The sequence below is a fragment of the Opisthocomus hoazin genome, chromosome 3 (genome assembly GCF_030867145.1).
Source record: "Opisthocomus hoazin isolate bOpiHoa1 chromosome 3, bOpiHoa1.hap1, whole genome shotgun sequence".
Taxonomy (NCBI): domain Eukaryota; kingdom Metazoa; phylum Chordata; class Aves; order Opisthocomiformes; family Opisthocomidae; genus Opisthocomus; species Opisthocomus hoazin.
Window position 1 is genome coordinate 15,570,420 of NC_134416.1, and position 18,133 is coordinate 15,588,552.

General features: G+C 38.5%; 1 protein-coding gene across 2 annotated transcripts in view; it reads left to right on the forward strand.

The window, feature by feature from the left end:
• Positions 1 to 18,133, forward strand: part of MRPL13 (mitochondrial ribosomal protein L13) — a 37,128-nt gene that overhangs the window by 4,143 nt on the left and 14,852 nt on the right. Inside the window, exons 3-6 of one of the 2 annotated variants that reach the window (XM_075415632.1) lie at positions 19 to 112; positions 2,069 to 2,129; positions 12,441 to 12,527; positions 12,865 to 12,986. In XM_075415632.1, the coding sequence (XP_075271747.1) occupies positions 19 to 112; positions 2,069 to 2,129; positions 12,441 to 12,527; positions 12,865 to 12,986 (364 nt within the window). Of the gene's footprint in view, positions 1 to 18; positions 113 to 2,068; positions 2,130 to 12,440; positions 12,528 to 12,864; positions 12,991 to 18,133 lie in introns of those variants that run through there. The other variant, XM_075415633.1, reaches the window with a different exon arrangement.

Sequence of the window (18,133 nt, forward strand, 5' to 3'; positions counted from 1 at the left end):
CTAATTTCTACCTTGTAGGTGACTGCGGAGATCATGTTGTCATAATAAATACAAGACATATTGCTTTCTCTGGTAACAAATGGGAACAGAAGGTATATTCTTCACATACTGGGTAAGCTTTATAATAAATACTCAAATGAGCTAGTGGTAAATTTAATGTCATATTTTCTTAATAGCTGAAGTCTTTTTTAGCATATTGGTTCAAAGGCGAATTCCTGCTTACAGGTTTTGGGTTTTCTTTGCATGTGCTACAGTGTTTAAAATAATGCAAACCTTTTTCTTCTTTTTTTTTTTTTTTCTTTTCTTTCTTTTTTTTGCCCTGCTGTATGTTTGTAGGGAAACAATCTGACTCAAAAGTAGTCAGAGCAATTGAGTAAGTAAGATTTGGTTAGCCAGGTTGTTTTGTGTGAACCAGTGAACCCAATGAGCAGGACTATTCTGTTTACTAAGCAGCAGAAGACATTCGTATTGGCACTGCGCATTTAAGATATATGCAGTTGCCAACTTCAATTACTTTATCCTACCAGTACATATCTACCTAACATAAATATCAAGATGTGTATATTATTGAATCAGAGGATGAAAAAAAAAGAAATTGGAAAAACTAGTAAGAAATTAGATGCTCCTAAGACATACTGATGTATACAATAGTGGATAATATGTTATTCTGGCAGACTGTAACATAACTTGTTTACAGATGGAAGTGCCATAACCAGTTATAGATGATGTGGCAATGAGCAGTTGAGTCGAGTAAGAACAGTCACTTCCATTTTATACAGTGACAGCACTAGATAATAATCTCTTAAGTGTTAAAATGTATCCAGCCGGGAGATAATGAAATCACACTAAGGTGGCTAATTTTGCTAGTACTCATGTTTCAATCTCGAAATTCCATTGCTGAATTGCTGAGAAGTTCTTGTTCAGAGTCAACAGGAATTAACACCTGTTTTTCTTCACCCCATCCCGATGACTTCTTAAAAATTTTCACTAAAAACTTCTCTGTAAGTTAAAGCGCTTGCCTAAGAAGCTAAGTTGTTTTTGAGTAAGTGAAAAGAATTCTGCAATTAAAACAAATACTTAAATCTGTGCGGCTCCCTAGTAGACATGTTTTAGTGATGTTGGGTTTGTTTTCATTTCACTTGGGCTGATACTTGGTTATGTAATTAAATCAAAATGAAACTGAGCTCTGCCTGACATCTGTGTAATTTCTTCCACCACTGTATCATTCATTTAAAGTATATGCATTATGAATTAGTGCAACTTTGCCATATCACGTAGACTTCTGAAAGATGGCTGCATTGCGGTAAAAGTCAAATTTTATTACTGTACATATGCCAAATCATACTAAGGTTTATTTAAAATAGTAAGAAAATAATAAGTACTGTTCAAAATGGTTATCTTGTATGTCAACCACGGACTGGTTGTGAGTCTTGATCATCTTCAAGTCTTTATCATCTTCAAATATTTCCAACTTTTGCGAATCTTACTCCTATCATATTGTGTAGCTGTGATGGAGTATTTAATCAGTTTTATACCTGTCTGCTTGTGAAACACAAACTTTTTAATACTCAAGTGAATAAAGAAGAAAGTACAAATGGCGTTAATCTTATGATACTGAACAGGATAGTATCTTTCTAGTGCTGTATAGTTGTTGACCTCATGAGAACAACTTCCTTTTTTAGAGGCTTATAATACCGTTACACTACTGTTTGAAATGTAGTGAATTGTAGAATCATCAAAGGGTTTGGTTGGAAGGAACCTTACAGATCACTTAGTTGCAACCACCCTGCCGTGGGCAGGAACACCTTCCACCAGAGCAGGCCGCTCAAAGCCCCGTCCCACCTGGCCTTGAACACTGCCAGGGAGGGGGCACCCACAGCTTCTGTGGGCAACCTGTGCCAGGGCCTCACCACCGTCACAATAACAGAATTTATTTCCTGTGTCTAATCCAAATCTACCCTCTTTTCGGTTTAAAGCCGTTACCCCTTGTCCTATCGAAGTGATATTAGTGTTAACATCATGCTTAAGCATATAGCATTAAGCTTCTATGTTCGTTCTGTTTTTCTAGCTATCCTGGTGGTTTCAAACAAGTGACAGCAACTCAGCTCCATTTGAAGGATCCAACTGCTGTAAGTGTTGCACCTTCCTCCCTTTCATTTGTAAAGCTGATTTGTTTCCATTTAATTAGTTTCCCTGAACAAAAGGGATCAGTTACCTGCATGTCTAAAGCTGAATTACAGACATTCTGCTGACAGCTCTTAGAAGCTTAGCTTGTGACAGTGTTTCTGTAAACTGCGTGTTTTGAGAGATTGTAGGTTGTGTGTTTTCCTGATTCTTCCATGCTGTCCAAATGAGCAAATCAGTTGCATTTGCTTCACTCATTTTTGACTGATTCACTTTCTTTTAGTTTCAGGGATCTGACCTTTCTGTACTTCAACCTAAGGACCCGACTACTTTTTTAAGGGCCAGCTAGTCTTAAAAATGTTATAAAGTACACCTTCCTCTCTCTCCCAGTAAAATTCAACTGTAGATTTTGTTTTGTTGTTGGTTGTTTTTTTTTTTAATCTTTTCTGCAATGCTGTGTTTTCATGGTCTGTGAAAGAATTGGAACTGGTGATTACATTGAACTTAAACCTCTCTACTAAATGTCTCTATGAGGCTGTTGTAAATTCTGAACATCAGTGTTGATGTGCTTGATACTGATTAAAAAAATAGGGTGCTAGATACGAACATTTTGGGGTTTTGACTTACACATGAAACTACTTTTACTAGGTTTTGAATGGTCAGCATTGGAGGAGTGATTTCTCTTCATTTCAGAATGTCATATGAGGCCCACAGAGATGAACAGTTATCTGTGTTTATTTTTGAGTTTGAAATACTTTGGCTTAGTTCATCTTGTGTATTAAATAGGAAAATGCTTCTTCCTTGGACTAGAGCAATTTTATCTGCTGTAAAATTGTTGGGGTTTGTCAATGATTTTTCATCTATGATTTAGAAATCCTGATTCATCCCAAGAATCTCTTATACAAGATGTTGTACAAGTACTGAATAAAAAAGCAGTCCGCCATATGAATTTACCTGGTTTTCTTTCTTACTTTTGCAATTTCTTTCTTTATTTAAGTGAAATCAAATCCCACAGTTCAATATTATTTTCTGTCTAGATTTTTTCAAAACTCCTTAAATGCTTTTGAGAACAGGCTGTAAGATAGTTATCATTCCTTTGGGAATTATTGGTTAGTTCCATGTCTAATATAGATTCTTCAGCCTTTTTCATTTGAGCTTCAGGCAGACACTGTGCACAGGGAGGCAGTGTAATACAACTTGTTTGTTAGGGCCTGAGCATTGGATGTTCAATAAATTACCTTCTGGCATTCATTCTGAAATAGCTCTTTTCTTGCCAAACTCAAAGATGAATTTCTGTGCAAGCAGAGGAGGATTAAATGCGTTGCCAGTAACTAAAGCATGTTGGACAGAGGCTCAGCAAATGGTGATGTGGCTCAAGGCTTGGTCTAATTCAGTGAGAGAAACTTTTTTTAAACAGAAATGTGGAGAGCCCTTAGCAATTAACTGTTTCATTCTATTGAAGATGAAGTGTTTGGATGTCCCTCTCACAAAGATATCTCACATCTGGTTTTGTTGTAATTAATAGTAGTGGACAGTAATTTGGCATGATATATTCTGTATGTGTAGCTGTTACTGGTTTTGACTTGCAAGTGATTTTATGGCTAGAAACATTTATTTACTGGTTGGATTGTTTTGCTGTGAAATACGTTGGGATGTGACAAAGATGGAAATTATGATGGTGTTTTTATTAACATGTTTTATTTTTAGAACTAGCTATTAAAACCTGTAAAGAGAAAAATGCCTAGCCTAAGTAGCATTTGGATCTTCAAGATATGTTCTAAATGACACGTAGTTATTGTGGAGACTTTTATAAATCACTTTATTTCACTTCTTTGAATAAAAGAGACCTTTTCTCTTTTAATGATGTTAAATTCAATTCCTGTGAAGCCAGTGGAATTAGGTAGGTTGTTGGAAGCAGACTGTATCTTTCTGTGGAATCGAAGTCTTCACTCTGGAAAGCTTTGTTTTTTTCCTGGAGGCTACTGCTTTTTCTCTGTGCTTGGTTCTATTGTCTCCAACTAGCTCATCCTGGTAGTGCTGCATTAGATGAGTCAACATTGTTTTTGGAAACAGTGCTCTTACAGAAATTAAGGCATTAAATTAATGGAAGAGACTGCTTCCAAGGAAGAGGATGTTGACATAACACCTTGTAAATTTACGTGGTGTTACATAGAGATTTTGCAGTGGATATGTCTATTTTCAGTTTTTCTGAGAAATAGATTACAGTTTGTAAGATTCCCTGAGTGTGTGTATGTAGTAGGACTGCAACACTGCTTAGTACTGTCTTCATTACATATGTCTAAATTCAAACATACAAATCCCCAAGAGAAATATTTTTCCATTACAGTTTTGTTTAACCATAGTTTCTAGCATGCAGAGAAACTGGTTTTGGGAAAAACGGGTACACAGCTAACAGCTAATTAAAAAGGTTGTAATGGGTAATTTGATGCAAAATGGTGTAGTTTGTGCTTACGTGGGGGGATGAAAATCTTATGTGTAGTTGTCAGAATTCAGACATGTTTACTGCAGTAGCATCCTTGATCATTTCTAGTTCCTTCATAAGGTACCAAGACAGGGATGGATGATGAGCTGATATTCTTGTCATTGTATCTGTCTTCCAAACTTCGGGCCTTTATGTTCCTTGCAAGTAGTAGTTAGTGCTTCAGAAGGATTTGTGCTGAATTTTGGATGTGCGCGTGCATTTTTTTCTTAGGATCATAGGATGATTCAGGTTGGAGAGAACCTTGGCAGATCTCTGGTCCAACCTTCTACTCAAAGCAGTGCCGGCTATTAGGTCAGATAAGGCTGCTAGGGGCTTATCCAAACAGGTCTTGAAAGCCTCCCATGGCAACCATTTCCAATCCATGACTTTTCTTCTTAGTTGAAAAGAATGAAAAAACCAAACAACCTGTGCCTATTGTGTTTAATCTCATAAGTATAATTTTGTGCCTGGGATTGACAAAATGTTACTATTTTTTTACACATCTGAGTATCTTTGATGTTAATATGGGGCAGTGAATACAAAAGGAGGTTTGTGTAGTTGATTTTTTGTATAGGACTTGTGCCAAATTTTTCATCACCTTGGAAAAAGTTGTATTTATCGAAGGGTAAAAATTACAATGTGTTGCCAAAAAGATATCAAAAATAAATAATCTAGCACATTTTTACCTTTCACACCTTTGAGTTCCTTTGGGAGGCATGGGGAGGGGAGCGTCTGTGAATCTGTTTAAAATTCCTAGTGTTTTCAGTTGTCTGCTCCTCTGGAGAATAGCAGAGAATAGCTCTCGTCTATTGGACTTGGCCAGGCTACTTTAGGAAGCACTTACTGAAGAAAAAAAAAAAGCTTCTTCACATTTAAGCCTTTTCTTTCTCTGACTTAGATTGAGTGTAAGTTATTGGACCACCCATAGACGAGAGTATTAAATACGTTCTTTAGGTGCAGCATAACAGCTTGTTGCTGTAGTTTGTAAAAACCTCTCTGTTCTACAGGTTAATATAATACTAATATTCTGTATTGTATTACTACTCCCTTAGGATATATCTTAGTGGACAACATCAATTTCCGCTGTAGGTTGCTAAGAAAAATCTGTTTGAAAGGTCTGGTGGGTTTTTGTTCCCAAGAGAGTCTTCTGAAATTAAAGGAGACAGTTAAACCTTTTTATTTGAGATACAGGTGTTTGGAATGCATAAAATCTTGAGGTTTTCTGGTTCATTTTTAATAAAATCTGTAGAAGTTTTGTTTAGCTGGAAAAATGCTGATAGACATGAGACCAACACTTTCAAAATCAGGCTTCGAAGTGCTTGATATGGAAAGACTGAAAGATGTGCTTTTGGATCTCCCAGGTTTGAGAGGGAGCAAACATTACTTGGAAAAAACTTTCTGGAAAAATCTTACTGCTTTTAATTACAGTGCTTCTAAAATATGTTAACAGATCTAATCTGTAGAACCAGCTAGTAATCCTGTCAGGACAAAGTTTTCAATCAATTTTTATTCTATTTCTAATTTTAAAAGTAAGCAAAACTTGGCTTCCTTTTTTTTTTCTGCTGCATCAGAAACTGCCCCCCCCCCCAATATTTTGTTTGGCAAATACCAAATGCTCAGTGAGAGGGTTGACCTTTGCATTATTCAGAGCTGTATTGCCTCTGACAGAGAAATAATGGACAGTAATTGTTCAGAATGAATGCTACCTGCTAGGGAAGATTATTAAGCGAGGCAGGGTAGCTCTGTGGAAATGTGCTGTGAGGAAGCCTCCGGGGGTGTCAGGGTTCTGGTTTGTTCAGCTGCTGGCACTGATACCAAGGGGCTTAAATTGTTCTCACTCTCCTTTTGATTGTTCTTCAGCAACTGCTTGCACGTATAGACTTGCTATTGTATCTGCATAATAATGAGCTTTTGAAGAAAAGCTTGGGCAGAAAACGTGGTTAAATTTTGCTGTTGGTATTTGAAAGCCTATTTTCTGTTCATCAGTAAGGGATAGTTGATACAATAATATGTGCATGCTAAAAGTTGGTTACTGAAACACCAGATGTAACAGTTTTATTGCTATGGAGCAATAATTAATTTTTTAATTAAGTAGAGCAAAACTTCAAAGTCTGGATTAGTAGGCGCACAGAAGTTAGTGTGGCATGGGGACAAGAATATTGTTATGGAACTTGTTATCTTAAAACCTCTAGGGGCTCTAAATAAGTCTGTCTTGGTCTTTTGCTTTGTACTAGACACAAATGAATACTACTTAGTACTTCTTAATCCATTTCTTATTTGAATTTGCAGGGCAAAGTAATATATAAATTTAAAGAACACATTAAACTTCTGAGTTTTTAAGTGCTGAACTGTAGTGGAAAGCAAAATTACGTATGGTGGAAGTTTAATTTGTGACCAAATGCTTCCTATGGCAGTATTAAGTACATTCCCTGTTGCTGTACTACTCGTACAGCTGTCGAAGGTACAAAGGTGAAGTTCTTTGTGTGCTTGTATAACACATATGGTGAAAAGAACGGTGTTATGTATGGAACAGAAAACCAAGAACTGGTAGAAGGAAGATGTAGTATCAAGCTGTACCTCTGAGTAGCTGGTGTATCTACTGAAATTCTTCCAGGATTTTTTTTTGGTCTGCACAGTAATTAATCACTTTGTTTTCTGTGGAGCGCTGTGTCCTTCCCATGTTATAGAGTTGCTTCGTGGTGGTTATTGGACTTAATTCAGCTGTTAGGGTAGTCTTTCTTTTGGAAATTCAGCCAGTTATTTTGTGCTTCTCAGGACCAGGAGTGGTATTCCCTGTTGATTTCCTTCTTTAAAGTATGTTTTATCTGGCAAAGAATATTTCTCAGAACTTGCTCTCCATCAAGCATAGTCTGCAACTTGCATATGAGCCAGTCTATCACAGAAATTGAAATGTTCAAGCCTCACACAGTGCTTCAAATAAATATATTTTTAATTTATTTGTACTCATAAAATGTTAGACTGTGTAGTAAGGGACTGAAAGTGCAAGAGTTTTACCAGGCCTGCTTTCAGATTCAGTTCCTCCTAATTAGCCCTTTAATTTGGACACTAAAGACACAATGTCATATAACTGTGTGATTAAGATCATGTCTATGCTGTGAGTACATATATTAGCCAACTTGGAAAAAAGGTATTGCAATACTCAAGATGACAATTGTAACTACAGGCAATAGTAAGTTTAGAATTCAAAAGAAATTGGGGCAAGCAGCATTCCAGTACTTTAAAAATACCCAAATGTTAACACTCTGATGGCTATGTACATCTGAGGGTAGGTGTCTTCACCTGATGGAGAAAGTGTCATGGCCTTTTGGAGTGAGTATTTACGAGGATATGGAATTTTACAGATTGCTAATACTAGAGATGAAGGACTGGGGAGAGGAGGCAGTAGGAATCCATAAATAACTGGATAAACTGTTAAACTGTACTAATTAGTTTTAAACTGAGATTGAAGTTGCAGTGAGACCTGTAGGTAGGTAGACCTCTTTGCCAGTTTGAAATCCGACAGAAATCAACTTGGTTTTATACCTTTCATGTAAAATTAAACTCATTTTAATAGTTCAAAGTAAACATAATCACATGGAAAACAGTAAGAACTGCCTCCTATTAGAAGTGTATTACAGTCATATGGAAAGATTTGTTGTTGTTAACTCCTTAAAGAAAAAGCATGTTCTGATGTGTGCTTTCAGGGAGAACTGAATCTGGGTTTTGATTTTCCATGAGCTCAGTAGCAGACTTTTTCTTGCAATTCCATAGCTTTTTATTTAGTATTGGTGTATTTTTAGTAAAGCTTGAGGATGTTCAGGTAACAGACAACCACTTAACACCCTACAAGTACTGCTGGTTGGATCTGTGTTCTCTGTTACACAGCCTTACTCAAGTTGCAAAAGCAGTCTGTAAGGCTGCTGTTAAACCTGTACTTAGCTAACTTCTTTGACTTGTCATCACAGCAGTTAGAGTGAGGTTCTGCCTGTAGGCAGAATTTTGGGCAAGGAGCTGGATGTGAACTTGGTCTTTCCAGGAGCTGGGTTTGTGTTTGCTTTGGCTCGCAGATAGTGTTTGAGGCAGAAGTCACAATGAAGGAAGCTAGAGGTTTTCCAGCAGTACCGTCTCTGTCCTAGCTCCCTCTATGTCCTGCTGTTCTGTAGTTGGGCTAACTGACTTGCAGTAATTCAATAATAAAAGTACAGAATAGCTTCACCGTTTAAATTTACACTTCAACTTGCTTAGTAATACACTTATTTGGCTTTTGACAAGTCTCAAATAATAGTTTATCACCACCTCACACCTCCATTTTTTTTTTCCTCTTTTTTTCTTCTTGACCAAGGTGAATGAGCTTGAAGGGCGGGAGGTATAAATCTGCCTTTGACCTGTTCCAGCAAGGAAATCATTATCTGCAGAAGCCAAGGCTCTGTTCCCACTTTGCCCCTACCGTGAGCTGCTGGGGCAGGGAACGTGTGCTCAAACCCAAGGCTATTGTTCCCTCTTGTTCTCCACATGGGTGTAATATATAGATGGCAATATTTTCAAGTGGCTCAGACATTAAAGGCCCTAAGATAACCACAATAACATGTAATTGAAAGATTAACTGTTTAAAATGTGTAGTTAATAAGTTACAAGTTTGTTTCCTCTGAGAGTTCATTCAGTTGCATTGACAGTCTGGAGTGGGAGAGACTGTGACAGTGAAGTTCAGTTTCCTGCTCTGGAGCAGACAGGGATTTAACCTCTTCATCAATGACAGAGACAGTGGGATCGATTGCACCCTCAGCAAATGTGCAGATGACACCAAGCTGCGTGGTGCAGTTGATTCACTAAACGGAAGGGATGCCATCCAGGGGGACTGTGACAGGCTTGAGAAGTGGGCCCATGTGAATCTCATGAAATTCAATAAGGCTGAGTGCAAGGTCCTGCACATGGGTCGGGGCAATCCCAAGCACAAATACAGGCTTGACAAAGAATGGATTGAGAGCAGCCCTGCTGAGAAGGACTTGGGGGTACTGGTGGATGAAAAGCTGGACATGAGCCACCAATGTTGCGCTCACAACCCAGAAGGCCAACCGTACCCTGGGCTGCATGAAGAGAAGCGTGGCCATCAGGTCAAGGGAGGGGATTCTGCCCCTCTTCTCTGCTCTGGTGAGACCCCACCTGGAGTCCTGCATCCAGCTCTGGAGCCCCCAGCACAGGAAAGACATGGACCTGTTGGAGTGGGTCCAGAGAAGACCACAAAAAGGATCAGAGGGCTGGAGGACCTCTGCTGTGAGGAAAGGCTGAGAGAATTGAAGTTGTTCAGCCTGGAGAAGAGGAGGCTGCGGGGAGACCTTATTGTGGCCTTTCAGGGCTTAAAGGAGGCATATAAGAAAGATGGAGACTTTTTATCAAGGCCTATAGTGATAGGACAAGGGGTAATGGTTTTACACTGAAAGACTGTAGATTTAGATTAGATATAATGAAGAAATTTTTTACTGTGAGTGTGATGAGGCAATCTGGAACAGATTGCCCAGAGAAGTTATGGGTGCCTCATTCCTGGAAGCATTCAAGGGCGGGCTGGATGGAGCTCTGAGCAATTTGATCTGGTTGAAGATGTCCCTGCTCACTGCAGGGGGGTTGGGCTAGATGACCTGTAAAGGTCCCTTCCAACCCAAACCGTTCTATGGTTATGTGGTTTACCTGGCAGTAAAAAACGGTTTGTGCTTCATGTGAGGGTGATTTTTCTATTGGAGGTCTTGCAGTAATGCAGTACTTGCATGTGTAAGGGTGCATAGAAAATCAAGCGAGTTCTTGAACAGCATGGAAATTGGCAGATGTACCAAAGCACAGCTTGGATTATGCATATTGCACTTAGTGTACTTATCTATAGAAACTATTATTGAATATGTAATCATCCATGATCGTTTGTTATCCATTATTATTCTCCAAGTCCTGCTTTCATGTTAGTCTCTCATCTGAGCTTGTCAGTTCTGCAGTGACTGTACACAACATTAAAATATTTCTACATTGTTTAACTTAAGCACATAAATCAGTCATTCTTTTCTAGTGTGACTTTTTAATAGGCACACTTTTACAACTGAACTGTTCTCTTTGTAATGTGGCTAAAAAAATCTGATCAGATTCACCAGGCAGAAGTATCTACAACTAAAACAGACCAGCTGTTCATCTAGCTTAGTGGTTTGTTTCAGTAGCTGTCTGTGCCACATGCTGCAGAGGAAGATGAAAAATCAGACACAAACATTTGTTGTTTGAAGAAGTAAAAAATCTAACAATGTTCATTAAAGTTTTTTAAAGTCTTTTTATTGGAATGAAGTCATTAAATAACTAGCTCTGTGTATCTCTAGGTCATAAGTCTTATGTTGGACCATGTGTATGTACAGTTTATTAATCTAAGAAATTAACACTGGTTCTGTCACAAAATGAAGTTCAAAGTGATTTTTAGATAAAAAAAAAATCCCCACAATTAGGCAGTATGTTGTGAAGTCTCTGGATCTGTTGTTTTAGACAGCATCTGTTCTTTCAGAGTTTCTCAAAGCGTACAATGTATATGTATGTGGATCCTGAGACAACATTACTGTCTGTTACATGGCAAAATGAAAATAATATTGGGACCAAACTATCTTGAGTGTTTACCAGCTTCAGAATCCAAGTAGAAATGCCTGCAAGTTTAAGAACCTGGACTTCTCATTAATTTCGCTTGCAACAATTAATCATTCCATCTTAATTACGTGGTTCCAGTTGAGAACTCGGTACTAGTGATTGTCTTCAAAATTTCAATTTAATTCCTGTAATTAATTCTACAAAAAGAAGCAGTTTTGCTCAATACACTTCTCAAAATACTGGGATGCCCGGGAGACTTGTTTGTGCTTACTGCACTGCGTTTCAGCGTGGCTTATTGACTTCAGCTAAGTGTTGCGCTAAGCATGCCTGGGTAGTTTCTGGTTTGGAGCCAGTTTATGTCTGGGTGGCTTGGAGCACAGGCAGAGTGGGTTTCCCTCTGCTTACAACATTGCACATAGGTCTACCCCTAAATGCTTTGCTGTCCTTTATAAAACCTTTTTGTCTCCTACAGTTGCATGCCTTATTTTACATTTACAAATGTTCCCCTTCTGGATGAAGTCCATAACAATGTGTTTTCTATTTAAATTAAAGGCGTCTATACTAGAGTCCAAGAGAAATCCTGCTGAACTTTGTTACTTCTCAGTAGGCATCATCTAGTGTAGATGTGCAAATTCTATTTGTTCCTGATGCTCCAAGTGAGACTGTTTGTCTGGAACTAATGGGAAAGGAATAAATTGTAAATATATGTAGAATGTTCATAATGCAACGTATTGGTATATCAGCTTTGCTGAAGGTACAATGCATTAATTACACAGAAATTTCAAACACAGCATATTACAGTGTTAAACTAGTTGCTGGGAACACTTGGTAAATTTGTTAGAGTCTATTGTTTTGGGTTTTTTCTCAATAACGTGTGTATATGAACATGCAGTATGATACGGAGTTATCACAAGCCTCTCAGTTCTTTTCAGAGTTGAATGATCATATGCAGTCATCCTCAATGCTAAATATAGCTCTTAACTTTCTAAGTTGAAATTTTCTATATGGCTGTTAGAGTAAGTTTTGATATGATGAGGAGCGTTTCTTTCTTCTTCCAAAACAGGAAGTCTAGAGCACCTTCTGCATGTGGTGCCAGAGTTCTTCAGCATGGAAGAAGTTGACTGAAAAGAGGTTCAGTGACAAATAGAATGGGCAGAGGGAAACACAACTTATCTTTTTCATGTCGCTTGTAGCCTGTCTGATTATTTGTTACCATGTTATCTTTCCTCAGATTGTTAAACTGACTGTTTATAGAATGCTTCCAAAAAACCTTCAGAGAAGAACAATGATGCAGAGGCTGCACCTCTTCCCAGAAGACGTGAGTAGTTATACAGTTACGTTTTCATTCCTAGGTGATATGGAGGTGAAGAGGGAGTGTTAGCAATAGCAAAACTCTTGTTATAAAAAGGTAAATTAAGAAAAATCGAGCTACTTTTTACTTATGTATCTAAATGTAGCAGAAATATTGATGCTTTTTTCTTTATTATTTCACAAAATTGTGTGATATAAGACATGTGTGAGGTTGTCTTTTGTATTTAGGTCAAACAGTAGCATGAAGAATGCAGTAGTGTTATGAAATTTTGGTCTGGATTTTGGGGGGAGTGGTGGTGTTTTTTAAACAGTCAGACAGCTAAGACTGTTCTCACCTGCCTCAGGTTATTCCAGAAGATATACAGAAGAATCTTCTACAAGAGATTCCTCAGCCACGTGCAGTCCCCAAGAGATTAGATGAATATACACCAGAAGAAATTGCTGCCTTTCCAAAGGTTTGGACTCCGTAAGTATCTTGGATTTTTTAAAAGGACGCTATGACTGAATATGTGCTATATAGGCTCTCACATTATCAGTAAGAAGAGAAGGTAATGATTTTTCTCTTGATGTCATCTTTTTTTTGGGAGAGAAGAGATCATTAAAGCAGAGTATGGTCATATTGGAAGGGAGAGGTTACTAAGTTTTTGTATTTCCGGCCTTTCTTCTAATGAGAAAAGCTTTACTTAAAATCGTGTTTTCAACTCTTTACTTCATCAAAAAGAGTTGAGTAAAAGATGAGTAAAAAACTTCATTACCTTTTTTGAGTTGTATGTGCTCTATGATACGTAACTGTTAGCCATAGCCAAAGGAAACGCCATGTGGCTCTGTGAGAGAATGATTCATTGCAGGGGGGATCCCTTCAGATTTTCTCCATAGAGGGGGAAAGAATTCTGCTAAATTAGACCTTGGAGCGTGCATCTTTGGCAGTGAACATACCACGTTTATTTTGATAAATGGTTTCTTTTCCATGCACAAAATCAGTTCCACAGTAGTTGTGTGGCATAGGAATGAGTATTTGTGGTTTGCTTTATTCACCACATGCAGCATCGAGTCAACCTGCTAGTGAAAATAACGCATTACATTCAGGATGTTTCTGATTGGTACCAGTATGATTTTTCTTGTGTTCACTTTGAGAGTCCTGTTTAGGCTCAGGATCCCATTACAGTACTCAACAGAGAAATTTATTTTGAAAGATGACCCCTTTCCTGATTAGTCTAATGACATTCAAGAAGAAATGTAACAAGTAGGGAGATGGGGAAAGGTGTAAATAAACTTAACACTAGGACAAACTCGATGGTCTGTCTCCAGTTAGATTACTGGTATTTGTATTTCTGTAGTGGTTTTTAAAAGGAGGTGTTTCTCTTTGTCATGTAATAAAGTGTTCCTGTGTACTTACTAATACACTAATCCTTGAAAATAGACCTGCTGTGAGTCTCAAATGGTATGTCATCCTATTGAGTAGTTCCACTGAACCAGATGTTAGCTGCATGTGGACAGAGGTCAGCTTCTGAAATGGCAGTAGCAGCTTATTTCTCATGAATCGGTTTAAGATTTGGTCTCTCAGGTGTCTTGATAGCTGAATGATTGCAGAATGGTCAAGGCTGGAAGGGACCTCTAGAGGTCATCTGGTCCAACCTGACTGCTCAGGCAGGGCCATCTAGAGCTGGTTGCCCAGGACCATGTCCAGACTGTTAATAACTCCAAGGGTGGAGACTCCACAACCTCCCTGGGCAACCTGTTCCAGTGCTCAGTCACCCTCACAGTGAAAAGTGTTTCCTGATGTTCAGATGGTACCTCCTGTCACTAAGTCTTGTTCTAATTATTAGGACTTCAAAGTGCCAGAACTGAACACTTCCTATTTTTACAGGAGCATTTAATAGGTCCAGCGTAGATTTTCATGTCCGACTGGTTGCAGAACACTTTTGGAGAACGATCTGTGGCAACTACATGGTTTAGATTTGTAGCTGGTGGTGACTAGATAGTAGCAAGCCTTGCACAGTAGAAAAAAAAATCATTGTATAATAGTGAAACCAGTAATCCTCTTTCCAACAAAGGAAGCCTTTAAATACAAAGAGAGGAGGCATTCTGTGTAGGAAGGTAAAGATAATCTGGAGGACCAAAATCTAACTTAAATTAATGAAGAGAAGGGGAGACTCACCTAAGAATATTCTTAAATGGTCTATCAGTAAATAGAGAAAAATAATTTTAGTGCATGGCCAAAACTGTTGGTACACATTTAAAAGGGGCCTGATGCTCTTTCCTTGCTAAAATTAATATTAAAGGATTTTTTTTGCCTTTTTTTTTGTTTTTAAATTAAACATTTGAAATTACAGTATATATTTTCTCTGCATTAGAAGGCACATGCAAGTAAGGGCATTTATTCTTTATAGGCAGCAGAAATATGTGGACAAGGGACGTAGCTTTTCCAGGAGAAAACTGGTAATAGGATAACGTAAATGAACACTGAAGAAGGACCTGCTTGCAATTCAAAAGCAGAGTATGCTCACAATTCCTTTTATGGGCCAGCAGCTCTTACTGCTTAAGACAGACAAATACAATTAAGAAATCCCAGGAATATACATAGGACAAATGCCAGTATCCATTTTGCATGTATTTATAGGATTTGTATTCCTTTGAGGGGAAAACTGAGTAATGTTCCATTGTTCTGTCACATGTTTAACAGAAACCAAAATAAATTTTTAGTGAAACTTCTTAATGTTAGTGGGCTTTTGCTTGCAAATCCTAATAATAACAGGAGAAAGTATGTGACATTTATCTAGTATTAGGTCAAATGCATAGAGCTCTGTGTTTATATATAATGTTTATTTGTGCTTGCACATCCACGCACATAGTAGTCGTACAGAATTGCACTGATTTTGCATGTCAGAGACAAGACCTTTCATTTATGGAATTTTTCCGCTACTTTTAGCAACTGAACTTTGTGACACGTGTGAGGTCATGATGGTTGACTATATCACATGACTGCTAAAGATGCATATCATTTTGCTTTTGTCTTTTTGGGTGTTTTCCCTGTCTTGCAGTTACCCTGTAGGTTCTGAGTAAAAGTTCCAAGTGGATGCAAAAAAGGGAACTGTATGGCCATCATTAAATGTGGTTCTCCAGATCTGGCTCATAGCACATCATAGCATACATACTTGTAAATATCGCTGTATATTTGTCTTGTTTCTTTAACTTTTTCTCTGTGAATCTACCACTGAGATGATGGAACTTTAATGTGACCTAGAAGGGCAGGTCTTATATGTGTATAGTAAATAAATGAGCAGTTGCTAAGCAGCCTGTCTTATGGTAAAATTTGAAATGTATTGAATTCCTAATGCCGAGCTTCTTTTAAGTGCCAAAGGCAAAGATCTGTGGGAATGAAGCGAGTAGAGTATGATTTGGAGTATTCCAGATGATCAGTACCGACTTGTGCTCTTCTGCTCATTTTCAGTATGTAGAATTTAATGTGCCTTTTGGTAGGAAAAAATTAAATATCAAGGGAGTGTTATATGGAGAACACCTAAAAGAAGTGTGTTCTGCACACAAGAGAAAGCATGTGTGTTTATCTATCAGTATGTAGACACTCCTTTGTGATAGTGCTTGCTTAAGGTGGGTTGACTTAGGTCTGTGTTCTAAAAGAGGGGAAGGGCATTAACAGCATAAAAATGAGCATTTTGGAAATCACTTGGGTTTTGTTGTATTTCTCCTGTGTTGTCATGAATGTGGGTAATACTTTCAGAAGCTTATTAAAAAATCAGTTATACTTAGGCTCTTGATCCTAGATGATACTAAAATAAAGTCTGTGCATCAGTTCTGTGTAGTCTGAGGCACCTCGGTGTTGCAGCCTCTGTTGAAAGGGAACAAAGTCCAGTAATGCTTTAAGCCTGCCTCAGGATGGAAACAGGTAGACTGATTTTGACTTTTTCTAATCTATATCAGTTATACACATTGCTATGTTTGTTTTTATCCTCACTGCTGGGTGGAGCTGAAAATGCTGAGATGTTCTGGTTCCTATGAGATTTTATTGGATTACCCCCGCAGAAGTTTAGACTGCACCAGTGACTGGAATTCTACAGTGTACTAGAGTAAAGCTGAGAAGTCGCTCATGCCGTATGGTATAGTACACTCTTGTATGACTGTCTTGAGTACTAGTACTAATCAACATTCTCACATCATAATTTAGCACTGAATTGGCATCTGGCACTTAGCTTTAACTAGCTGATTGGAAATGTCCCTTTTGTTTCCTTTTGTCAAAGGAAACAGTCTTGTGCTGCCAGAGGTCTTGAAATGCTTTTTTTTGTCCCCCTGCACTGTCGTCGTCTTGCTTGAATTAATCTCTTCAGCACTGGGCCACCTTAATTGTGTTGACCTGTAGGTAGATGTGTGTGACAGAGGACAAATAAACTTGATGCCATCTAATTTAGTCATTGCTGTCAAACTAAGTTTCCTAATAGCTTCATTTTAGCATTGAGAAAACTACTTGAGCGTGTTCATCCTTGGGGAAAATCTGCAGGTAAGAACATTATTTTGCAGCTAGAATTCCCCTCCCATCATTTCTTGGAACCATTCCCTCTGGAGGAATTCAAAGCACAGAGAAAATATGCATTTGTTTTTTTGTATTTCTCTCCTTTGCATTCTCATCCTGATCAGTTTTTGTTAAGTTCTGTCTGTATACAGTCTTTTTATTCCATGCCAGTTACAGACGTCAGAGAGTGCTGCTGCCTTGGAAGCCCTGCAGCTGATTTGGAGGCTTTCAGCTGAGAGGATCCTATTGCTTCTGCTGTGGGGTGGGTGGGTAAGTCAAGTGGATATTCTGGTGAGAAGAACCAGGGCAATAGGTGGACCTGAGAGGAGTGGAATAGAGGGTTTGAAATGAGCGCAAGAGAATTCTTGAGAGGAGTGGAGTTAGTGGGCTCTGGGTGGGGTAGGGAGAAAGAAAGGGGAGTTTGGGAGAACTTCAGTGCTCTAAGTGGAGAGGCTGGGCCAGAAGTTTCCCATCAGTCAGTTACTGTAGCCAGAACCACTTTTAAAGTTGGGAGGACATAACCTAGCACTGCTAGCATACTTTTGCTGTGTTGGACTTCAGTCCTACCTTCTTTTCTGCTCTCAGGAGCTGGGAAGCCCTAGCAGAGGGAGCAAGAATGAAGGTGGTTATCTGCCATCTCCCCACTAGCCGCGGGGCTCATTGCTGTAGTCGCTGTTGCAATTTCAGCTTCTTGTTCTGGCCTGCAACCAGATCATTGTGGATGTCAGATATTAGTGTCAAATAGATGAGTTTTAATTTAACCTTCAGCTCACTCCTCTGGCAGTTTTGATGTTGGGCAGAGTTTCCAATTTGAAGTAGTGGGAAAAGTGATACAGCTTTTCTTCCTGACTGACTGAGGGAAATGTATTATGGTGACTCTCTAGCACTTAGGGGGAAGGGCTTAGTTGTGGAATAAAAGATAAAGAATTAAGCAAATCTGGTAAAATAACTGTCTGATGTGATAAGTAAAACACAAGTCTGTAAAAGGGGACTAAAAGTCAATTGTAGAGGTCACTGTTGTGATTAAAGTGCCAGATGATGTGTCTGAGAATAAACAGCTTTGCACCAGAGGTGGTAAAAGAAAGGCT